We start from the raw sequence: 26938 nt of genomic DNA on the forward strand, positions 1-26938 counted from the left end.
ACCAGCAGCTTTTGCAACGCCGCCCCCTGCAGACTCGAGGCCAATCGGCCGCCAGCAGGGGGCGTCAATCAACCCGATCGTACTTGATCAGGTTCTTTAGACCGCTGCTCCATAACTTGCGTTTCTGGCGAGTCTGAAAACTCGCCAGAAACACGGGCCCTCAAGCTCCATTCGGAGATTGATAAATGGGCCTCTATGTATTGCATAAGGCAAATTTTAGCATCATCACTATTGATTCTATTCAAATTTGAAAGCACTTTCAATTGTGACTACAGTGTACTTGTAATTAAAAATCTGTTTGATGTGTTCACAAGTCTGCCCTAGAAATGATAACTATAGCTACAGAATAGTCTTTATTTATTTACAATAACATTTATGTATTTATTGATAGTAAAATATTATTCTGTGACAGAGAATAAACTAACTTTACAAGGTGGTTGGCTACATTGTTTATACAGTTAAAGGTACATAAAACCCAGAATGTTTCTTTAATAATTCAGCTCTATGCATGTCATTGTAAACAACTTTCTGTTTTACTTCTTATATAAAAAAAAATATTTCTTCTCTTGGTATCTTTTGTTTAAAAGCAGGGATCTAAGCTCAGGAGTGTGCACGTGCCTGGAGCACTATATCGCAGCAGTTTTACAAGACTGTTATCCATCTACAAGAGCACTAGAGGGCAGCACTATTTGCTACCATGTAGTGTTCCAGAAACCTACCTAGGTATCTCTCCAACAAAGAATATCATTGGAATGAAGCAAATTTGATAAAAGAAGTAAATTGAAAACATTTGTAAAAAAAATATGCTCTGTCTGAATCACAACATTTTTGGGGGGTTTCATATTTAATACATAAAATTCATTAATCAATCTCTTTTTCTGTCTGTCTATCATCTACATCTACATAAACATCAAAATGTGATTATTGCACAGAGAGTGACACGGACATAGGACCAGATTACAACAGGAGCACTAATTAACCCTTCCACTCGAGCATTAATTGTGTTAGAAGTAAACTTTTTGCGCTCGTCGGGTTGCGCTCGTATTATGAGTTGAAAGTAAACTGTTTTCGCTGCGCGGTAACCAGACGAGCACAAAAGTCGACTCAAAATATCGCATGTGCGTTCTCGTATTCCCCCATAGAAGTGAATGGAGAAAAAAAAGGGGAAAAAAGAATCCTAACACCCCACTCTTGTGCAAACTTGATCACATATTCTCATATGCTCTAACCTGACATGAAAATATGAATGGAGAAAAATGTGCAACAGAGATATATTTCTAGAATATCAATAACAATAATTATAAACAGGGAACAACCATATCGATCATATACAAAATATCACTGGACTCAAATATGCAGGTTTGAACCTTAAAAGCACAAGTCCCATTATAATAAAGCAATAAGTCCCATGAATATATATATATATGAAGAAAATGCCCCAAGTCTTATTAATAAGATGATTTAAAAATGTCCCAATTATAAGGAGGGATGCAGCAAAGGTCAGTGTGGTTCAGTGGGAGCGTTCAGCAAAAGACCGGAACAGTTCCTCTCTAGGCCCTTGAGCACAGCGTGAGGACTGGCACCGGTACACTCACCCAGAAGAACAGCCAGCATGGAAAAGATAGAGGCTCCTCTCTCCGCCGGACCATGCCGTCTCGGCGTTCACAACTCGGAGCGGGTCACTTCCGGTATCATGTGGCTGTTACGTTGTTCGTCACGTGATCTCCTGCCAACCAATCGGAATCCTTATCCAGCCGTTGTCAACATTTAGAAGCAGCCAGGTACTCCCATGTCACTGCACGATGTTTCCAGCCACAGGCTTCCCATCACTTAGACAGCGGCAGTAAGGTGGCGAATGTAGGCGGCTCCTGAATAGCTCAACACACTACATACTGACCAAAAGATGCTTGTTAGATATCCCAATAGGTATAATGTAATTGAACCAGGGTGATATCCAGAGTGGAAGCTGTTGATAAATGGTAGATACCCCAGTCCACCAGGTACAATTGAATAAAATAAAGAAAGTTCAGCAGACTGTCTATGATTACGGTCAGGGAGACCGAAACCGGTCAGACTTTGCTCTGAAAATTTTACAGCTTGTCCTGCTGTTTTATCCTGGAATAAAGCATTACATTTGTTTTGATACACTCTTGGATGACTGCTGAACTTTCTTTATTTTATTCAAATGAAAATATGAATATTTCACATTCCAATGTTCTTCACATAGAAGAATATGTTCTATTTATTCAGAAATATTCTGGTACAATATCTATCTATCTATCTATCTATCTATCTATCTATCTATCTATATATATATATATATATATATATATATATATATATATATATATATATAGGAATATCTATTTAGAAATACTTAGAACATTTTGTTGCTATGTGCGGAATACTGGAATGTGAAATATTTACACTAAATACATAGTTAAACCCTTTATTTAATATGAATAATGCATAAATATGCTTTTCATGTTTTCATCTACTTGACTGCACACACACACACACACACATACATGTCATCTACTTGACTGCGCACACACACACACATACACATACATGTAATCTACTTGAGTATACACACACTCACATACATGTCATCTACTTGACTGCACACACACACACACACATACATGTCATTTACTTGACTGCACACACACACACATACATGTCATCTACTTGACTGCACACACACACATACATGTCATCTACTTGACTGCACACACACACACATACATGTCATCTACTTGAGTATACACACACACACACATACATGTCATCTACTTGACTGCACACACACACACATACATGTCATCTACTTGACTGCACACACACATACATGTCATCTACTTGACTGCACACACACACACATACATGTCATCTACTTGAGTATACACACACACACATACATGTCATCTACTTGACTGCACACACACACACATACATGTCATCTACTTGACTGCACACACACACACACATGTCATCTACTTGACTGCACACACACACACATACATGTCATCTACTTGAGTATACACACACACACACATACATGTCATCTACTTGAGTATACACACACACACATACATGTCATCTACTTGACTGCACACACACACACATACATGTCATCTACTTGACTGCACACACACACACATACATGTCATCTACTTGACTGCACACATACATACATATACCTCTTTAGACATGTATATATTTTAACACTTGAAACCTCATATCTTTGAGCCCTTATAACTTTTGTGTGCAATCTTTTTTTTAAATAATTTTTATTAGGTAGTGTTATGTTATTATGAGTGTAACTATACATACACACTTTGTCATTTTATATTGCTGTCTAAAAGTGTTTAATGTCCTTTTAAGTTCTAGAACTGCCACTGGCCCTAACATCTCTCATATTAAAAGTGGTGAGAGTTATGTGTTGCACACACATACACATTTACTGTACATACTGTATATACATACACAATACAAAGCCACACACAGCCCTTTCCAGTCTAACACCTGGTCATATACCGTATCCCTTTAACTCAATGTTTTAACATTTTTATTAATATATCTATCTACCTATTTATAAATATATCAGTTTATATTAAAACTTTAAAGAAATCCACTATTTTTCCTTTGATTTATTGCACCTTTGGGTTAGCACTCAAGCAATATCCAGGACCTGAGTGATTTTTAGAAGTTTATTAAGTGAGGAATTTATTGTGGTTGCACTATGCAGCCCCCAGATGCTAGTGTGCTAGTGTAATATACTTTCCACTTGTAATATAGAAGTAAAAATGGACGCGCTATGGATTGTACAATAGCAATGTTTGTGAACCACAGTGCTACCATTTTTATGCTCCTCTTGTAATCTTACGCCCGCTGGTATTACGAGTCTTGCAGGTACAGGCTCAACGCTCACTTTACCACAAATCCACTTAGTAAATTGCGTATCCTATTTTTTCAATAGGACTTGCATAGCGCCGGTATTACGAGTCTGCGAAAAAGTGAATGGTAGACCCTCTCCTGTCAAGACTTGTACCACATGCATCAGCCAATAGGATTTTTTCTACCTTAATTCTGATTGCCTGATCTATCAGCGAATCAGAATTGAAGGGACGCCATCTTGGATGACGTCATTTAAAGGAACCTTCATTCAGTGTTAGCCGTCGGATGAAGAGGATGCTCCGCGTCGGATGTCTTGAAGATGGAGTCGCTCTTCGCCGGATGAATGAAGATAGAAGATGCCATCTGGATGAAGACTTCTGCTCGTCTGGAGGACCACTTCGCCCGGCTTGGATGAAGACTTCTCCCGGCTTCGTTGAGGACTTCGGCCCGGTTGGATGAAGGTTTCTCCCGGTAAGGTGATCTTCAAGGGGTTAGTGTTAGGTTTTTTTAAGGGGGTATTGGGTGGGTTTTAGAGTAGGGTTGGTTGTGTGGGTGGTGGGTTTTAATGTTGGGGGGGATTTGGAATTTTTTTTACAGGTAAAAAAGCTGATTACTTTGGGGCAATGCCCCGCAAAAGGCCCTTTTAAGGGCTATTTGTAATTTAGTGTAGGGTAGGGCTTTTTTATTTTGGGGGGGCTTTTTTATTTTGTTAGGGGGATTAGATTAGGTGTAATTAGTTTAAAAATCTCGTAATTTGTTTATTACTTTCTGTAATTTAGTGTTTTTTTTTGTTGTACTTTAGATAATTTTATTTAATTGTATTTAATTTAGGGAATTAATTTAATTATAGTGTAGTGTTAGGTGTAATTGTAACTTAGGTTAGGTTTTATTTTACAGGTACTTTTGTATTTATTTTAGCTAGGTAGTTATTAAATAGTTAATAACTATTTAATAACTATTCTACCTAATTAAAATAAATACAAACTTGCCTGTAAAATAGAAATAAACCCTAAGATAGCTACAATGTAACTATTAGTTATACAGGGAGTGCAGAATTATTAGGCAAATTAGTATTTTGACCACATCATCCTCTTTATGCATGTTGTCTTACTCCAAGCTGTATAGGCTCGAAAGCCTACTACCAATTAAGCATATTAGGTGATGTGCATCTCTGTAATGAGAAGGGGTGTGGTCTAATGACATCAACACCCTATATCAGGTGTGCATAATTATTAGGCAACTTCCTTTCCTTTGGCAAAATGGGTCAAAAGAAGGACTTGACAGGCTCAGAAAAGTCAAAAATAGTGAGATATATTGCAGAGGGATGCAGCACTCTTAAAATTGCAAAGCTTCTGAAGCGTGATCATCGAACAATCAAGCGTTTCATTCAAAATAGTCAACAGGGTCGCAAGAAGCGTGTGGAAAAACCAAGGCACAAAATAACTGCCCATGAACTGAGAAAAGTCAAGCGTGCAGCTGCCAAGATGCCACTTGCCACCAGTTTGGCCATATTTCAGAGCTGCAACATCACTGGAGTGCCCAAAAGCACAAGGTGTGCAATACTCAGAGACATGGCCAAGGTAAGAAAGGCTGAAAGACGACCACCACTAAACAAGACACACAAGCTGAAACGTCAAGACTGGGCCAAGAAATATCTCAAGACTGATTTTTCTAAGGTTTTATGGACTGATGAAATGAGAGTGAGTCTTGATGGGCCAGATGGATGGGCCCGTGGCTGGATTGGTAAAGGGCAGAGAGCTCCAGTCCGACTCAGACGCCAGCAAGGTGGAGGTGGAGTACTGGTTTGGGCTGGTATCATCAAAGATGAGCTTGTGGGGCCTTTTCGTGTTGAGGATGGAGTCAAGCTCAACTCCCAGTCCTACTGCCAGTTTCTGGAAGACACCTTCTTCAAGCAGTGGTACAGGAAGAAGTCTGCATCCTTCAAGAAAAACATGATTTTCATGCAGGACAATTCTCCATCACACGCGTCCAAGTACTCCACAGCGTGGCTGGCAAGAAAGGGTATAAAAGAAGAAAATCTAATGACATGGCCTCCTTGTTCACCTGATCTGAACCCCATTGAGAACCTGTGGTCCATCATCAAATGTGAGATTTACAAGGAGGGAAAACAGCACACCTCTCTGAACAGTGTCTGGGAGGCTGTGGTTGCTGCTGCACACAATGTTGATGGTGAACAGATCAAAACACTGACAGAATCCATGGATGGCAGTCTTTTGAGTGTCCTTGCAAAGAAAGGTGGCTATATTGGTCACTGATTTGTTTTTGTTTTGTTTTTGAATGTCAGAAATGTATATTTGTGAATGTTGAGATGTTATATTGGTTTCACTGGTAAAAATAAATCATTGAAATGGGTATATATTTGTTTTTTGTTAAGTTGCCTAATAATTATGCACATTAATAGTCACCTGCACACACAGATATCCCCCTAAAATAGCTATAACGAAAAACAAACTAAAAACTACTTCCAAAACTATTCAGCTTTGATATTAATGAGTTTTTTTGGGTTCATTGAGAACATGGTTGTTGTTCAATAATAAAATTAATCCTCAAAAATACAACTTGCCTAATAATTCTGCACTCCCTGTATTGTAGCTAGCTTAGGGTTTATTTTATAGGTAAGAATTTAGTTTTAAATAGGAATAATTTAGTTAATGATAGGAATATTTATTTATATTTCTTTTAATTATATTTAAGTTAGGGGGGTGTTAGGTTTAGGGTTAGACTTAGGGGTTAATAACTTTAATATAGGGCGGCAACGTTGGGGGCGGCAGATTAGGGGTTAATAAATGTAGGTAGGTGGCGGCTATGTTAGGGCCGGCAGATTAGGGGTTAATAATATTTAATGTTTGCGAGGCGGGAGTGCGGCGGTTTAGGGGTTATTATGTTTATTATAGTGGCGGCGACGTTGGGGGCGGCAGATTAGGGGTTAATAAGTGTAGGTAGGTGGCGGCGACATTGGGGGCGGCAGAGTAGGGTTTAATAAATATATATTGTAGGGTTCGGCGATGTTGTGGGCAGCAGATTAGGGGTTCATAAGTATAATGTAGGTGGCGGCGGTGTCCGGAGCGGCAGATTAGGGGTTAATAATTATAATGTAGGTGGCGGCGATGTGGGGGGCGGCAGTTTAGGGGTTAATAAGTGTAAGATTAGGGTGTTTAGACTTTGGGTTCATGTTAGGGTGTTAGGTGTAGACATAAAAAGTATTTCCTCATAGGAATCAATGGGGCTGTGTTAAGGAGTTTTACTCTGCTTTTTTGCAGGTGTTAGACTTTTTTTCTGCCCGCTCTCCCCGTTGATTCCTATGGGGAAATCGTGCACGAGCACGTTACACCAACTCACCGCTGACTTAAGCAGCGCTGGTATTGGAGTGAGATTTGGAGCAAAATTTTGCTCAACGCTCACTTCTTGTCTTTTAACGACGGGTTTCAGAAAACTCGTAATACCAGTGTTGTAGGTAAGTGAGCAGTGAGGGAAAACTGCTAACGCAATATAATATAGCCACTAGTTATTTAATACATTACTGAATCCTATTAATCACTACTTGAACTATGTGATTTTCTTTTGAATTTAATGGTCAAAATTAAACATTGACCCCATAATTAGGCACTCTTCCCCTTGAAACCAAAAACCCCCCTTTAAATAAAGACTAACACAATCACTTGGGGTTGAAAAGGCCGCAGCCGATTTATTATAAACATGTAATAGATAAATAACAATTAAACACTTGAAACCGTATTGGTTACCAAGTAAGAAACATTAGTGCTTGCCCCGTAGGGGCTCAATAACTCTTGTAAACTTTATCAAGTCAACATTTTGCTAACCTCTCCTGAAACCACAGGAGGTACCCGTATTAAATCTTAAAGTTCTAAACATCAAAAACACCGCCAAAGGAACTCCCCTGCCGTAAACAAAACAGGGAAGGGAGGGCGGGCGGGAGCTGCTCCTGCTCCTAACCGGTCCGGAAGTAAGATGCCACTGACTTCCTGCCTCGCCACGCTAACCTTGCCAAGGCTCCACCCCCAAAGCCTCAACCACCTATCCCTGCTTCAGGCCTGCCATGGGGTCAAAAGCCCCTCCTTACAACTTCGCTCCATCCGGGGCTGCCTTGACCCCATAATTAGGCACTCTTCCCCTTGAAACCAAAAACCCCCCTTTAAATAAAGACTAACACAATCACTTGGGGTTGAAAAGGCCGCAGCCGATTTATTATAAACATGTAATAGATAAATAACAATTAAACACTTGAAACCGTATTGGTTACCAAGTAAGAAACATTAGTGCTTGCCCCGTAGGGGCTCAATAACTCTTGTAAACTTTATCAAGTCAACATTTTGCTAACCTCTCCTGAAACCACAGGAGGTACCCGTATTAAATCTTAAAGTTCTAAACATCAAAAACACCGCCACTGGCACGGACACTGTCCGAGCCCCGCCAAAAACTCAAGGCCTTTTCAACCCCCTCTTTCAAATTAAAATTGAACAGTTGCATACCTATATCATTAAGGTGTACACCATCACCCAAGAAAAAACATCGACCCGCTTCACCCTCAAACTCAACATGCCGTATAGACACCCCCCCCCTTTGCCTAACAAAACTACTCAACACCCTGTTAATCTTCCTCCTAGATGTATCCAACCGCTTACTGTCCCAAGCTGCCTTCCAAACCACCCTAGGCTCAAGTTCTGACCAAACAACCAACATCTGAGGAAACAATTCCCACAAACGCAACAAATCCCTTTTCATCTTTGACAACAGATCTCTCTGTGCCGTGTAGCCTAAATCGTTACCCCCAGCATGTATTACCAGAATCCCTGGAGGACGAAACAACCTTGAATAGTCAACTACTTGCAACAATACCTGGTCCCACTTCAAACCCCTAACCCCGAACCACCTCAAAACCACCTCTTCCACAGGCAAACCCAGCTGGCAACCATCGTTCTTCGCTGCAGCGGCTCGTCGTGCCCAGTAGATGTAAGAGTGGCCGATAAACCAACACTGAACTGGACCTAAAACAAAACACAACTTATAGAGCTAAGTACTGGCGTACGTAAGACTTAAACCTTCCTGATGACCACCTCCCAATTCCTTGTATCCTTTCATCACTCATACCTAACATTCTCGCCTCAGTAGCAGCACCGATACGAAATGAATGGGAACTAAATTCTCCCGCAGGAAAACCAACTAATGTCAAAGCCTTTCGGAACACTGCAACAAACTGGAATTTCGATAATGACAAACCCCCGGTATGAATCAATAACGGACCGTCACCAGGTGGCCTAATCTGCAAAAATTCCCCCACGGCCCCAACTGGGCAGCAAAGGCCCCCAATACACTGCAGCCGTATTAAACGACCTCTTCCCAACTGATCTGTATTTGACCGCCTGAGCCAGATGACAATTTGCCGGCCGTCGGAAACAACATCACCCACTTGGATCCCACCCCTGTCCAATCTATTAGGAGCAACGACTTCAGAGACCCGAAAAGCTGCAAAAAAGGCTAACACAAAAGCCGCACGGAACAAAGCCACTTCAAACGAATCCGCGCAGACCGAGGGTAGAACTCCTACTACCTTTTGTAAAACAGAAAAAATTACTGGTCGCCTACTATCCACAACCGAAGGGCCCCTACACAAACCACGCCCAACCATCCTAACCACAAACAATTTTGTGATATCCTGGAAGCCCAGTAACTGACACAAAAAGGCCAAAGCCGCTAAACGCCTCCTAACGACTGCTTTCGAAAAACGGGACTCGCTCCAACTCCCCATCCACTCAACCAGGGCCCTGGACCACTCGACTTCCGAAAAAGAATACCCACCTGCTTCCAAGAAAAATTGCCACTCACCCCATACCTGTCCATATGCCCTCCAAGTACTCTTGGCTAAAGCCGACCTCACCAAATTCATTAGCCTGGGAATACCGCCTTCCACAAATCCGCCGGACAGCGATCCCCTTCCATAGCAGCTTCTGGGGCCAGGGCCCGGAAACGGTCCCACTGTAAACGTGAGAGAGCGTCAGCAATGTCATTAGATGCACCAGGGACATGTACCGCCCTAAAACACACGTTCAGCCTCAGACACTCCAAAACAAACAGGCGTAATAAAGAAATAACAGGAGGGGAGGAGGCTGACAAATTGTTAACGGACATAACTACCCCCATATTATCCGAATGGAAGATCACTTTCTTGTCTCTCAACACTGCTGCCCATAATTTTAATGACACTAACAAAGGGAACAATTCCAGGAAAACCAAATTCTTATTTAGACCAGCCTTGATCCACGCCTCGGGCCACACGTCAGCACACCATCTCCCACCCAAATAGGCTCCAAAACCATATGAGCCGGAAGCATCAGTGAAAAGGTTCAGCTCAGATCCCAACACCACCTTCTGAATGATAGACTTGCCATTGTATTCCGACAGAAAAATGAGCCACACCTTCAGGTCTTCCCTGATCAAACTAGTTACTCGAATGTGATGGTAAGGCTCTGTCGCCCCAGCAGTCGCCAGGGACAACCGCCTGCAAAAAACCCGACCGACAGGGATAATTCTACACGCAAAATTCAATTTACCTACAATGGACTGCATCTCACGCAACGTCAGTTTATTGCGACCAACCGCCATCTGTAAGACTTGGACTAAATCAACTACCTTATCCCTAGGTAGGCTACACTCCATTGAAACCGAATCAATCTGAATCCCTAAGAAGCACAGGACCGACGTCGGGCCTTCCGACTTCTCGGAAGCTATCGGGATACCAAAATCACTTGCAACATGCATAAAGGTTGACAACAACCGACCGCATATCTCCGACTGAGGAGGGCCAACAAATAAAAAATCGTCCAAGTAATGAACAATCGATTTTAATCCTGATAGACGCTTAACAACCCATTCAATAAAGCAACTAAAGGATTCAAAATAGGAGCATGAAATAGAGCATCCCATTGGTAGGCAAAGGTCAACAAAAAAGGCATCATCAAAGGTGCAACCCAACAAGTGATGACACTTAGGGTGGACAGGTAACAAACGGAAAGCTGACTCTACGTCGACCTTTGCTAAAAGCGCCCCCTTACCGGCCTTCCGGACCAAACGAACCGCTGAGTCAAAAGAAGCATAAGAGACAGCTGACAATTCGGGGCCGATACCATCATTCACAGATGATCCCTTCGGATAGGACAAGTGGTGAATCATCCGGAACTGGCCCTGACTTTTCTTGGGCACAACCCCTAAAGGAGAAATCCGCAAATCGGGCATGGGCAAATCAGTAAAAGGACCCGCCATGCGGCCCAGAGCCACCTCCTTAGCCAATTTATCACGAATAATTTCAGGGTGAGCCCTGGCTGATTTCAAGTTACCCACAAAACGTTGGCCCTCCCCCGGCAAAAAAGGTATCCAAAAACCCGAGCTAAAACCCGTAAGCAACAACTCGGCCGCGCCTGCCTTACCCCGAACCTTAGCGTATTGCCTTAGCCAAGGCACCATCTTTTCTATGCTCACTGGAGTCTTGGCTCTGTATAGCCATTTCACCTGGGCGTGCGCCCGCCCGCCCTCTCTTAAAACATTTGGAGTAGGAGTGCACTCCACCACACCCTGAACACTCGTGTTTGTATTTACATGAGAGACCAAATCGGCATTGACTCTCGTTGTATTGGAAGCACAACCCCTTCCTACCGGAGACAGCGGTATTGGCACCAGCGCCGCCGGCAATGGCGGCCCCCCCAACTCGAAAGGACTGCCCCGACCGTAAGGGGGTCATGATTTCAAGCCAGATACCCATATCTCTATCATCCCAACGCATGGAGGGCCGCACGGCAAGCCGCTGACGAAACTGCTCGTCATAACGCCACCATGCTAGCCCGCCATACGTACGGTATGCAGAGGAAATCTCATCGTGATAACAAAAGAGAGCAGAACCCTGCTCAGGAAACCTCTCCGTAGTGACACTGGCCAAAATACAAAAAGACCTGGACCAATTACTCAATGTTTTTGGCAACCTCCGATATCTCTTTTTTCTCTCATCCTCCTCTTTTTTACCCAAATCCCCTTTTGGGTCATCCTTAAAATCTACAAACTGATCAACAGGGAGCAGGGAAAAGATTTCCAAGAACTCCCGTTTCCAGATCTTTTCCTTAACTTCCGATTGCAAGTGTAACCCCAAAGGGCCAATAGAACAAAGGCAAGGACGCTGAAAAGCCTCCTCAGAAACCTTTAGTCCACCAACTACACTAACCGACCCAACGGCAGGAGTACCACCCGACGAGCCCGCCGTCAACAAGACTCTTGGCTGCGACTCTACCTCACCCAAGGCCGGAGAGGCCCAAGCTCCCCCGGCTCCTTGATCACCCGAACGAACATCACTCTTCTCCACACTCGCAATCAAGTCTTTCAAACCTTGCAATAAAGTTTGCTGTTTAACCATACCCCCGCCCGGCCCAATGGGCGTCCCCACACCCTGCATCTCACCTGCTTCGCAAGGCGCTGTGACAGGTCCAGAAGCAGCAGCCGTAGATACCACTGGAGTAGACCCCTCAGGCCTGGCCGTACGACGGCGATCGACTCTGCCAGCCGAACGCCTTCTTCTTGAAGACGACCTCCTCCTGGTATCGGCCCGCCGCCTCCGTTCTCTGCTCCTGCCTCGAGGTGATCTGTCCAAGCCAGCCCATGTAGGCGATGAACGTGCCTCTGCGTCCCTCCTTCTTCTAGGCAGTGGCGAACGAGACCTACCCCGCCTGTAACCAGCATCCCGCGATGGAGCCGCTGCCCTGCTGATCCCATCCTCCTGAAACGACAGATTAGATGCTAGCACCACCTGCCTTCTGCATCCTAGCCCACCTGCTGGCGTCTCCCGGCCAGTAGCGGCCGAAACACCAAGCTGCCCCCCATGCCTGGTTAAATGCGGTGATAAACAACGTAACAGCTGCGCCAAAGTATCCAACTCTCCTACCTGGCCAGCTGCCGTAACTCCAGATGATGTGCCCTCGCCTGGATCCTCCTCTTCAAAGTCACTTAAAACGTCCTCCAAGTTGATGGAGTCGCCGTCGTGCTCCCTGACACTGTCGCGACGGGTTAGTCCATCTTCAGCCACCAACGGACCACTAATAGCAATCAGAGGCTCCACTACTAAGAAAAGAAAATATTAGCACAAAAGACACAACAAAACAACCCCCCCCCCCCCACACCAACCCACACCCACCCACCACAACAAGGAAAAAAAAAGGGGGGGGGGGGGGAGAAAGAGAATGAGGACGACAAAAAGGGGGGGGGTGGGTTAACACAATAAAATGACTATTTATTTTATTTTATTCAATTTTTTTTTTTTTTTTTTTTTAAATATGACTAAGTCAAGCAAAAGAGGAGGCCAGGGAATATGCATAAGACGCTGCAAAACAGACTGAAAAGAAAACAAAATGATATGAAATAAACCTAAAAGATAAAATGAGACAAAGGAGAAAGAGGAGGGGGGGTAAACAACATAAATAAACAAAAAAGCAACATGGAAAAAAAAAGACAAGCAAAGAACAATAAAAATAAAAAGAATGCAAAGCAAACCTAGGGAAAAAACAGCAACCTAAAAGAAAAATGGGAAAAAAGGTTACAAATGACTCAAAAAACAAGCATTCAAATACAAGAGCGACACCTGCTGGACAAAGAAAAAATTACAGCAAACACAAAACAAAAAGAAAAACATAACGCTTACTTTTAATAAATAATAAAAAAAAAAAATAGAGAGAAACAAAACAGGAAAAAGGGGGGAAAAGAGCAAAGGAAGATTAAAAACATTAATAAGAGGAATAAGGAAATAAAGAAAAGCAGAGACCAAATAGCCAAAAAACAAAAGAAAACAAAATACATTAAACATATTTAAAATAAGAAAAAACAACAAAACATATAAAATATCCCCCTAATCAACATAACATAAAAGCTAAACCCCCCACCTCAAGAAAAATGTGTGCACAAAAACACCACAGGCCTCTCTCAAAATGGCTACCGCCACACTCCACTCCCAGGGCCAAATTAACTACCCCTCATGAGGACTAACCCTGTGACCAAGAGCCTTACCCTGACCCTGAATGGCCGATGCCACTAAAGTATGAGCGCCAGACCCTCCAGGCTGCGCAGCATTCGCCTGTCCGCCATCCGCCATAAGCGATGACGTCACAGGTCCTGTCCTTGCCGCACTGTCCTCAACCAACTCGCCACCAACAGCAGTCGTACCAGACTTAGCAATAGCCTTCCTTGGCCGGCCAGCTGCCCTTCGAGGGCCCCCACCCTGGGCCCCACGAGACCTGCGAGCCGTTACCTCAGGGCTCAGCCGAACCGGGGCCTTGGACCTCCTCACCGGCCTCTCCTTCTGCCCAACACCAGTGTCTGCTACTGGAAGGGCACCAGCCTCTTTTAGTTGGTCCAGCAACCAATCCGGACCACGCTCTTTTGAAAGAGCTGCCGCCGCCGCCAAAAGCTCCGACAAGTTCTCCATACCGGCACCACGCTGAGCTGCTCCAGCTGCTCCTGCTCCTAACCGGTCCGGAAGTAAGATGCCACTGACTTCCTGCCTCGCCACGCTAACCTTGCCAAGGCTCCACCCCCAAAGCCTCAACCACCTATCCCTGCTTCAGGCCTGCCATGGGGTCAAAAGCCCCTCCTTACAACTTCGCTCCATCCGGGGCTGCCTTTACGATTCAAATAGATCATGCGGTTTTAAACAACTTTCCAATATACTTGTATTACCAAACTTGCTTCATTCTCTTGGTATCCTTTGTTGAAGAAAGCAGCAATTCACTGCTGGGAGGCAGCTGAACACATTGGGTGAGCCAATGACAAGAGGCATTTACAAGCAGCCTTATAAACTCCCAGTAGTACTTTGATGCTGCTGAGAAAATGTGCATATGCTTTTCAACAGAGGATACAGAGAGGACAAAGTAAATTTGATAATAAAGGTACATTTGAAGGTTTACTTCTGAATCATGAAAGGTTCATTTGGACTTTAGTGCTGTTTAAATTACTTTGGTGACTTAAGTCTACATTTTCTTTCTACAATTTTCTCATGTTTACGCCCACGTTTCCTGTCGTCACTTTTATTTTTTGCTTTGTTTGGATACAATTCAAGTTGTTTGGGGTGAGGTGATTATTTGGTGTCGCATATTTATTCAAAATCTTTTATATCAGTTTTGTAATTGTATTCTGCTCTTTTAGAAATTGCATTTAGTTGTTAATCATTTTATCAATTTTGTTTATTTCAGTTCTCAGAGGAGGAACATGGCAGATCATGAAATGGAGAGAGGTAAAAATTGGTTTTCCACATCTTAAAGTAAAACTTTCCCTCCTTCCTCCATTCAACTCCTAGCTATGTGTAGGGATATTAAGTAAATATTTAATATATCCAAGTAACCACTGACATGCAAAATATCAGCATAAAAATGTAGTGGTTTAAAAACATTTTCAACTTACAATTCAGTTTTGTGCTACTAAAGTGAATATCAGTAGTAAACAACTTGTAAATACTGATGAATGCATTTTATTTCCCTAGACTGTGGCTAGCTATAAATCAAGCTTGTTCACTGCTATAAGGAATCACTGTGTAGTATGTTGCCAGTAAACGTGCATTCAGGATTCATTTATACAAACGAATGCTAAATATGGCCATGGGTAGCAGTATTCAGCTCTTTTTCGGGATATATTTGTGTAATTGTGCAACAGAAAAAGATCTGTTTTTTTATCTACATTTTTTACTTTTTGTTTTTTATTAACCATTTGTTCCCTATGTATCAACCACATATCATTTATTTTAATAGCATTTGAAGGTGTATTTAAAAGCCCAATAGCTAGTGATACCTCTTTCTGTTTTAACTCTTTTAAAAAATGTATTTCAGATTTTGCACAACGCAAAGTGAAGATTTGTCATAGGAACACGAGTGGGCTACTACAGTTTTGCACTTGCCATTGAAAGTGTTAAAATACTTTGGTTAAAACATTTTAACCAATAACTTGTAATACCAAATCAAGTGATACTGAGTGAGACTGTAGTGTGAAGTCAGGCACCACACGCAATCAGTATTGCTTGACTTGTCTCTGTGTTTACTGGAAATCGCTGGCGATATTTAGCACTGAGTTATTAACAAGGATAGATAATGTCTACTTTCTTTCCCTCTTGTCTGCTGCTTGGCTGCCATTGGAATGACAGGTGGCAGTGGGAGACATTGTGAAGGTTACGAATGGTCAGCATCTTCCAGCTGATATGATCATTTTATCCTCCAGGTCAGATGTTACGGTTGTGCTACATTACTAGACTCTGGTGAACTGATTTGGGCATCTTCTAGAGGTATCACAATTACCCTAGCAATTAAGCACATTAAATAATGAGAGGAAACGTTATATATAGATACATTAGATTAGTTTAGACATCTACATTTGATATATCTAGTTTAAAGGGACATGGAGTCTCATGATTCAGATTTAGTAACATGGCAGCAGCAATGTTTTTGAAAATGTTATACATATAGTGCTCGACATACACGTGCTCCTGAGCCTGCCTAGGTGTTGTCATCGAAAGAGCTAAGGGGTTAATCACAATCTATCATCTGAACTTTTTCAGCAGATCACAATCACTGTTTTCCCATTGGTTTACAGACAGAAAGACATTAGCGTCTCACTAAGACCTTAAACATAACAAGGTGATCACAATCTACTTCCCCAGTACTTTTCAGTAGATTTTCTGCACCATTTTTCACTTCAAATACAACATCTAAAGGCACATGAGCAACACTCATACCATTTTGGATGTACATACCGTATATATTGGCTAATTGTATCTCTCTTGTACAGTTTATCATTAGTGGGTGGTCCTGAAACAAAAATGTAACTGTATATCATATCCATACAAGTGATATCTTTTACAGCAAATGCAAAATCTAGAAAAGCCATTTAGCAGCTGTGTTCTCAATAAAATGTTAGTTTCTAGTTAATTTTTGTATTTTTGTACTTAATATTTTTAAACATTATTGCTTTTGGCAATCACGAGTTTGTGAATGGGAGAGTATTGTTTTTCTTTCCTTCGTGTTTGTTGGTGATCGAGATCTCTTGTACAGGTTTTTTATGTTTGTTTTTTTTTAATCAGAAGCCAAGAATAGTTTTTTAATACACTCTATTCTCTATATTAAGATTCCCATGTTGCAATCTGGTTACAGTAATGGACATGTTACAATGCTATTTTTATTCCTTTTTTTTTTTTGTTACTTATTTAAAAAATAAAATAAAAAAAGAATAAATAAATTGTCACATATCTAGCATAGCCATCATGCCCATGTTCAAATGATATTAATATTGTTTAACACATATCATGATAGTTTGGGAACATAAGAAGTTAATTTTAAACATTTTAATTATTACTAATATGACAAATTGTACAAAAAGATCAATCCAAACAACTCTTATGTTATATCTTGAGCTGCCAAATAGCCTTTGTATTTGTCATTTTTGTTGGGATTGCGAATATCTATCCCGTTAATAACAAGTACTTAAATGGATATTAAACAGTCCTCCTATAGTAAAAACAAATATGTTAAATCAAACAAATTGTGTTAAAGACAGCAAATAACTTACTTGTTTTCTTGGCCCCCGCCTCCTTGTAAGGCTGTGACAGGAAGTAATGGACACTGCACAAATTAAGTTAAAAATAAGAAATAAAAGGTAAAATCCATTTAAATGATGAATAACCCACTGCTTAGTACTTTTTTATTACAGTAAAGAAATAGACTGTTTAACATCCCTTTAAAGGACCAGTCAACACATTAGATTTGCATAATCAACAAATGCAAGATAACAAGACAATACAATAGCACTTAGTCTGAACTTCAAATGAGTAGTAGATTTTTTTATAACAAATGTCAAAGTTATATATATTTCCACTCCCCTTGTACCATGTGATAGCAATCAGCCAATCACAAATGCATATACGTATAGTCTGTGAATTCTTGCACATGCTCAGTAGGATCTGGTGTCTCGAAAATTGTAAATATAAAAGACTGTGCACATTTTTTTCAATGGAAGTAAATTGGAAAGTTGTTTAAAATTACATGCTGTATCTGAATCATGAAAATTTAATTTAACCTGAGTGTCCCTTTAACTCTTTCAGTTGAAAACTAATTTACAGCTGGGGGCTTTTATCAGCAGAAGTTATTTGGGATTGTGATTTCTCGAAAAACACACTGACATTATTGGTCAAATTAGAAAACGGGATATCAGCTACTAAGCAAAATAAGTAAATTGAAACGTTTTGTTTTAATTTTTTTTTAATCAAAATATAGTTTTATTTCCATATTCCTTTAACGGATTCTGAGAAAACAGAAAAGCAACCCCCCCCCCCAAAAAAAGAAGGATTTCTTAAAGGCATATTTCATATAACTGCATTTAATAGAAACTACTATAAAGAAGAATATGCACAGATACTGATCTAAAATTATATATAAATCATTTTAAAAACTTACTTAGAAGCTCCCAGTTTAGCACTGCTAATGAGGTTAGGCTGGAACACCAACTGAAAGGGCAGAAGAGCAGACCCCCCCCCCCTGCATATAAAGAGACCCATTACACAAACAGGAGCAGCAGGAGTCTGTAGACTCTGGGGCTTGGTTAGAAGTCTTAAAATCAGCGCGTTACTAAAAAATAAGCAAAACTATACATGGTTATAAAAACACTCCCAGATGGGCTGTATAAATGGATCATCTACAAAACATTTATGCAAAGAAAAATCTAGTGTACAATGTCCCTTTAAAGGGATTCAAGAATCGTTAAAAAAAGAAAAAAAAGATAATAATAATAGCGTGTCATTGAATATCATAAAATACACTTAAAGGGACACTGAACCCAATTTTTTTCTTTCGTGATTCAGATAGAGCATGACATTTTAAGCAACTTTCTACTTTACTCCTGTTATCAAATTTCCTTTATTCTCTTGGTATCTTTATTTGAAATGCAAGAATGTAAGTTTAGATGCCGGCCCATGTTTGGTGAACAACCTGGGTTGTCCTTGCTGATTGGTGGATAAATTCATCCACCAATAAAAAAGTGCTGTCCAGAGTTCTGAATAAAAAAAAAGAAGCTTAGATGCCTTTGTTTTCAATTAAAAATAGCAAGAGAACAAAGACAAGTTGATAATAGGAGTAAATTAGAAAGTTGCTTAAAATTGCATGCTCTATCTGAATCACGGAAGAAAAAAAATTGGGTTCAGTGTCCCTTTAATCAATTTCTCATAAATCATAAGGGAGATTCTAGTGCAAAGATTACATGCTCATGACATTTTTACATTGAGGATTCAATGCGGCTATGGCTTAGATCAGTGATGGCCAACTTCCTAAACACATGGGGGCCCCAAATAAGTATTTTAGAAGCTTTAAGGGCCACAGACAAAATATTTTAGATGCCTTAAGGGCCACAAATACATTTATGGCTACAAACAAATAATAACCTATTTCCTAAAAAATGTCTATTGGTATCTGATTTTTTAGCTAGTTTTTCAGTGTATTCCATCACTGGACATTTATCTTTTGATTGTCTTTTTTCAAGGCCGTTTGTATGTTGATACTTGTGCTGTAATTTTACTTTATTTTTCTGTACTTATCTTATGAAAATGTGATAAAAATGCTGTTCTCCCCATAGAGGGCTCTTTTGAGTTGTGGCTACTTATCACCAGAATTCCCCAAAGCACACATTTTTAGTTTTGCCTTTTTCCTAGGGCCACAAGAACTATGGCACAGATTATTTTGTTTTCCTATTAGGGGCCACACAAACTAGTGCAGAGGGCTGCATGTGGCTCATGAGCTGCCAGTTGGCCAACCCTGGCCTAGATTACAAGTGGGACTACTTAGTGCTATGGTGCGTTAGCATCACTTGAGCAATCAATACCAATTCTGAGCTAAATTGCAAGTGGTGTGCTATTTAGAGCTTTCACTCACGCACGCAAACACTGCCGTAAGTACACTTTTAACGCTCGTGGGAATGCGCTCATATTACAAGTTGAAAGTAAAATGTTTGCGTGCAAGTGAAAGCCGGTGCGCGGTAACTTCAGGACTTTGGATCTTGCGACCGTGTTAACTTCTTCTTCCTGTAGACTTAAATGAAGACTGCAAAATGGAAAAAAACTAACAGTTATTGCTCGCAAGCTAACCCGACAGTAGACAGCACTAACCTGAAGGTAGTTATAGAATATTTTACATTCTAATGTTCTTCACATAGAAGAAAATGTTCTATTTATTTTAAAATATAAATATATATATATATATACAGTAGGAAGGAACCGGATCCAACGGACAGACTCCGTTGTCTAGCGAGATCCAAGAACAGATCATAAATCGGATTGCTGAACAAAACTCCTGTGTGCCGGCTGTTCTTGGATCTCACTAGACAACGGAGTCTGTCCGTTGGATCCTGTTCCTTCCTACTGTATGTACTTTCTTTGGCTGAGCACCAGGTGATGTGAACTAAGTGTGTGCCGTTTCCTTCAACCAATATATATATATATATTTCTAATGTATTTTTGTAAATTATATATCTATATGAATATTTATATATATAGGTAAGGGTATACACAGTTATAATAGGAATATCTATTTAAAATACATAGAACATTTTCCCCTATGTGAAGAACATTGGAATGTAAAATATTTACAGTAAATACACAGAAAAACACATTATTAAATATTACAATTGAATAAAAAATGTTAATTATCTTCTTGTAATATCAGATTAGCGTTTATCTTAGTGCGCAACAGAGCGCAAGATAACACACTATGCTCTACTGATTATGCTCCACTTGTAATCTAGCTCTGTGTGTTTAATGGGTTAAACCCATAGATAACATACAGCTTCACACACGCAAGCACTGCAGCTCCTGAGCAGGACATCCTGTGATTGGCAGGGTCGTGCTACTACCACTCTTGATTGGCTAAGGGACATGCAAGGTTGCGTGGGTTTAATATCTAGTAACAGTTTGTCACCAATGCAAGCAAAATCTCACAAATTAGTGAGTACATTTTGCATTAATGCTCCTTTAAAGGGACATAAAACCCAGGATTTTTTATCTCATCTTCACAATGAGACCCCTTGGCAACCTCACAAACATCTGTAAATCTAAGCCACTGTTACTGAATGTAAAGTTCAAATTAAACTTTCATGATTTATATAAAGCATTTAATTTTAAGCAACTTTCCAATTCACTTATTTTATCAAATTTGCTTCATTCCCCTGGTATCCTTTTTCTGAAGGAGCAGCAATGTAATAATTGGATTTAGCTGAACACATTGGGTAAGCCAATGACAATAGACATATATGTGCAGCCACCAATCAGCAGTTAGCTCCCAGTAATGCATAACTGCTCCTAAGCCTACCTATGTACTGTATGCTTTTCAATAAAGGATAGCAAAAGAACAAAGCAAAAAAAGATAATAGAAGTAAATTAGAAACTTGTTTTAAATTGCATGCTTTATCTGAATCATGTACCTTTAAGGAGTCAAAACAATACCTGTTACTCCCAAGCTTAGACGCAATGAGATATAATGTGAGCATTTGCTTTTGACCTACTTTTGTTGTAAAAGTCTAATGCAAATGCTCTTAATCTTATTAGCGCCTGCAAATCACCCCACATCACCTTAACTCATATCATACAAATAGCTTGGTGCCTATCTGATTATACAGCTATGCAAGTATTTGCTTTCTATGAACTGGTTCCATACAGGTTAAAGGAATAGTCTGGTCAAAATTAAACTTTCATGATTCAGATAGAGCATGCAATTTTAAGCAACTTTCTAATTTACTCCTATTATCAATTTTTCTTCGTTCTCTTGCTATCTTTATTTGAATGTAAGGTTAGGAGCCGGCCCATTATTGATACAGCACCTGGGTAGCGCTTGATGGTTGGTGACTATATTTAGACACCAATCAGAAAGCGCTACCCAGGTGCTGAAACAAAAATGGGCCGGCTCCTATGCTTACATTCTTACTTTTTCAAATAAAGATACCAAGAGAACAAATAACAATTGATAATAGGAGTAAATTAGAAAGTTGCTTAAAATTGTCTGCTCTATCTGAAGCATGAAAGTTTAATTTTGACTAAACTATTCCTTTAAATTAAGTCAAAATGGCCACATACATTTCTTATATTTTCTTAAAGCAATTTACTACAATTGTCTTCAAAGAAATGAATTTATTCCTGAGTTTTCTACCTCAACATAAAAGTGTTCCCTCATTTCCAGAAAGACATCATTTGTAGAAAATGTTCAGTGTATGACATGATAGGATGATAACCATCAGTTCACCAGAGTCAGTTTGCATGTTCTGAAGATAAATGGTGCTTGATATGCTGTTTGTGTGTAAATGTGTGTTTTACAAATAGGATAGGAACAACTCTCTGCTGCATCTGTAGTAACCTAGGTAAAATGGTGCATAACCAAATTAATCTCTAAGGAGTCTAATGCAGTGGAATGTTATCCTTTCAACAATATATTCTAGATTAGAAAGTCTCAACACTTAATCGGGAGCACTTTTACTTTTACATAGTTTTTCTATAACCATTACTTAAGTATTGAAATATTCAGTATATGTTGGGATACAACTGGCAAAAGCAACAATTTCAAATGACAATATAAAGTTAAAGGAACTATTTGTAAACAATTTAAAATATTCCAGCAGGTAAAATGGATTATTGGGAACACGTTAAAGGGAGAAAAAAAATCACAGTCCACTGTCCCTTTAATTATATCTGTTTTTAACATGTTTGCCAGAGAAAATAGGCTGCTTTTTTGCTTGAAATTTTGCAGGGAGAAAAATACTAGTGTTTCCTGGTGCCTTTAATTAAAAAAATTAGTAATTAAATCATTTTATATATTTAGCTCCACAAGTGTACTTACAAATAACCAGTTTGGTGTACTCAGTAAGGTTTTCTTCCAGATTAACCACTTCAGTGCCAGGGATTTGGGAATTGTTTTTTCAACACTTGAAACCAATTGATTTTCATAGTTTAGCTATGTTTAAGTGTTTAAATGTATCAATTCAGCTTTCACATGATGCATTTTTACTTTATATTTATTTGTATTAAGATATGACGCAATAAATGTGATTTTTTTTTTTATTTAAACACCATTATCTAGTTTACAAAGCCAAACTACTCCAGACGGGCTTTAACTCCACATAATTATGTTTTCTGAAAGTGCACACTTTAGGCAAAATAAAAATCAAGCATAGGTCTTCATTGATAGGATTGCAATTCAGGAACCAGCTTTAAAATAGTCTTTATTGTTTCACAGAGAACTTATTTCATGTCCATTCTTGACATATTATAGAGAACATGGTGATTAGGGGAAGAAATAAGTGGTAATTAACAATGCCCCATGTTTCCTAGAAACCAAACTTGTATACAGTTAGTTAATTCCATGGCCAGCACAGGTCATAGATAGTCAACATGTAGCAGGTGTGTGCAATCATGCAATGGAATAAAAAATATAACAAATATATAATATATTAGATATATATAGAAAGACAGGGGTAGAAAAATATTACTATTAATGAAAACTACTAAAAGTATTACTAGTTAGGGAGGAAAGTTCCTCATCTAGAGGGAAAAGTCAAATTTGATCCATTCTACAATAAAAAAACATGGTCATTTGAAGCTGTGTATATTGGGTATTAAAGTTTGAATAATACACAAGTAAATATGCACAGTTTTTCTTCTACCTTAATAAAAGTGTTAAATCCTCCTGTCATTTCTTCATGAATGCTAAGTGATGATCCTGGTTACTACAAATTCACAGAGGCTTCTAAATACAATTCTGTTGGTTTGCACTAATATTTTGGATTCATATGACAGCTGGATTTTTATAATTAAATAAGCTTTGCAGGTGACTAAATCAAGTTCAATGATCCTTACCTAGTTCTGAAAGTGCACATGGAATATTCATAAAGCAATGATCCAAAATAATAGTGCAGCTTGTTACTGTGTATGACGTGGTACGTAGCACTATCGGTTTGTGAGTGAGCATGTATTTTACTCAAACTCGTGTCAGTATGTTTATTAATCAAACTCTGTTTTCACAGCGAGCCAAAAGCAATGTGCTACATCGAAACATCCAATCTTGATGGTGAAACAAATCTTAAAATACGTCAGGTAAATGGTGATATCTGTAATTCTGCCTTGCTAAATATTGGGAAAAATCCTGAAGGAGAGCTGGCACTAAATTCAGTACAAAGCAAGTTGTGTTTATAGTCTAAACCTGTGTCTATAATATGTTTTAACATAGGTTACTTTAATATATGTCACATGTGACAAATTGATGCAAGATATCTATTGATATAGCAGAACATCAACTCAGTGCAATGTGTCCAAACACCTTGTGTTTATATTAATACCCACAGGGCTGGCCTACGGGTTCCATGAGCCCTAGCTAGATTTAAAATGTGTCTCTGCCCAGCCCAGCACATACTTCTGTTATCTTTCTGCTTATGCCGGGGCTTCTGTCTGTGTCTGGGGAGAGCTGGCATTTATGCTGTGGCCTAGTTGCGGATTGTAACCTGCTGAACCCTCTACATCACTCAGAGAAGCCACTGAGAGAGGGATAGAGGAAGGAGGGAGCAGAGGAGGGGACACATCTACTGTCTCCTCTGTGCCCCTGAGTGTAAGTGGTCTCTGGGCCTCCCCAGCACTTTAGTCCTGGTACCACTGCACCAGCTGTTGGAATGCGACCACTGGTCCTTTACACCACAGGTGAGTCCATATGTTTGCCTAATGGACAGGCTAGAACATAAGTCACCATTCTAATCTGCCATGCAAACACTTTGAAATTAACTCTGGTGTTTTTTGGCTAGGTTTTCTATGGCAATCCTCAAACCTAAACAGAAGTAAAATATAGCAATGCAAAAGACTTCAGTATCCATGATGACTGTTTAATGTGTTTAGGTGGTGTTTGTTTTTTGTTACACTTAAAGGGGCATGAAACCCAAAAAATTTTCTTTTATGATTCAGAAAGAGTATGTGATTTTAAACAACTGTCCAATTTACTTTTACTTATTTAATTTGCTTCCTTCTCTTGTTATCCTTTGGTGAAAGGTTTATCTAGGTAAGCTCAGGAGCACCAAAGAACCTAGCTGCTGATTGGTGGCTGCATATATATACTGAGTGTCATTGGCTCACCCATGTGTTCAGTTAGAACCCAGTAGTGCATTGCTGCTCCTTCAACAAATGATACCAATAGAATGAAGCAAATTTGATAATTGACGTAAACTGGAAAGGTGTTTAAAATTATATGTTCTACCTAAATCACGAAAGAAAATTTTTGGGTTTCACGTCCCTTTAAAGTGGTTTTCTTTCACGATTCGGACAGAACATGTGATTTTAAGCAACACTCCAATTTACTTCTATTATCAAATTAATAATGTAAGTTAATTACTGTAAATTTATAGTTAATATTATGTAAAAATGAGCAGACTTCATTGCCATTATAGATGAACATTCTGATGATCACGAGACATTTATTTATAAAAAAAAAAACTTTTATAAAAATAAAATATATTTTTTATAATATTTATATTTCTTACCCAAGAAAGAGTATTTTTTTATACAGAAAATCAGCAGTTGTACAATATTATATGTAATACTGTACACAATATAAATTAAAAAGCTATATGCAATAACTATGTGCAATAAAAAAGACTTCCACTAAAAAAAGAAGATCCTTAAAGGGACAATAAACACCTTGAGATTTTTTATATAAAATGTCTAGTTACACATAATGAAACGGCTTTGCATTTTACTTCCATTATTTATTTTGTGCCCTTTTCATGTAAATTAAGCAATTTCTACTCAGAATTTAAATGTACCTACTGACTTCTCAAGGCTAACTCTGATACATATATGTCCCTTTTTAAGATAACAACTGCAAAGCAATTAATTTTATACTAAATTTATTACCCTGTCTAGCCATGGTGTCTGTGGACTAAAGCCCAGATTGGCTCATCCAAATAAAGCAAATGGTGGGCTGAGTTTGGCTATTGAAAAAGAATTGCAATAAAAGGGATGTCCATTTGTTTTGAAAATGTTAAGACGTGTCTGATATGTTATTCTATAGCAACACAACAGAAATATCTTGTAATTACAACGTGTTTACTCTCTTAAAAAGTGAGAACCTTGCAGGTATACACTCAGGGCCTCATTAATTTTTTTAATAATTGTGTTGCTGTTCATGTGCTGTCCATATTTATTCTTTGTGTTGCATGAGATACAGATTTGTTCTGTTCTAGTTATTAATCATATTTTTAGTCTTGTGCAAGTTTCATTATTTTGAGCTATATGTTTTAACATTTTTAATAAACCAAAACTATTTTGTTTTAAATAAACATGTGAAAAAAAGTCTCAAACAGCCGCACTGTTCAAAACAAACAAAAGTAGTGTTATAAGCAGTCAAGCAGGCTGTTAATTTACATAAGTCTAAAAATCATGTGAAAACAGGGGCAAGCAGTGTTTTCTGGTGGCTTGGAATACACAGCCAGTCTACTGGGTTTAGGATAGACCCACTATTGAAACATTTTTTTGTCACACGTTTGCAGTTGCAGCTTTGTTGAACATGGTAGTCCTGTGAATATTGGACTGGATGTAATTGATAACAGAATAAGAATTACCTAATCATTTTCTTGCAGGGTTTACCAGCAACTTCAAATCTTCAGTCTTGCGAGGATTTGGTTAAAATGACAGGAAGAATTGAATGTGAAGCACCAAACCGTCATCTATATGACTTTACAGGGAATCTGTGCTTAGATGACAACAGGTATGTGAAAAAGCAAGATTTCCGGGGAAACCTGTAAAAGTTTATAGATTGTTTCACAGAAATAAATGACCAATAACATACAGGGAGTGCAGAATTATTAGGCAAGTTGTATTTTTGAGGATTAATTTTATTATTGAACAACAACCATGTTCTCAATGAACCCAAAAAACTCATTAATATCAAAGCTGAATAGTTTTGGAAGTAGTTTTTAGTTT

At 39.3% G+C, this 26938-nt stretch overlaps 1 protein-coding gene across 1 annotated transcript in view; it reads left to right on the top strand.

Annotated features, from left to right (window-relative positions):
* Nucleotides 1-26938, top strand: part of ATP8A2 (ATPase phospholipid transporting 8A2) — a 1256305-nt gene that overhangs the window by 12730 nt on the left and 1216637 nt on the right. The window contains exons 4-7 of the mRNA XM_053705572.1: nucleotides 15159-15199; nucleotides 16100-16173; nucleotides 24001-24070; nucleotides 26596-26723. Of these exons, the coding sequence (XP_053561547.1) occupies nucleotides 15159-15199; nucleotides 16100-16173; nucleotides 24001-24070; nucleotides 26596-26723 (313 nt within the window). The remainder of the gene's footprint in view (nucleotides 1-15158; nucleotides 15200-16099; nucleotides 16174-24000; nucleotides 24071-26595; nucleotides 26724-26938) is intronic.

Source organism: Bombina bombina, chromosome 3, assembly GCF_027579735.1.
Source record: "Bombina bombina isolate aBomBom1 chromosome 3, aBomBom1.pri, whole genome shotgun sequence".
In the NCBI taxonomy this organism is placed as follows: domain Eukaryota; kingdom Metazoa; phylum Chordata; class Amphibia; order Anura; family Bombinatoridae; genus Bombina; species Bombina bombina.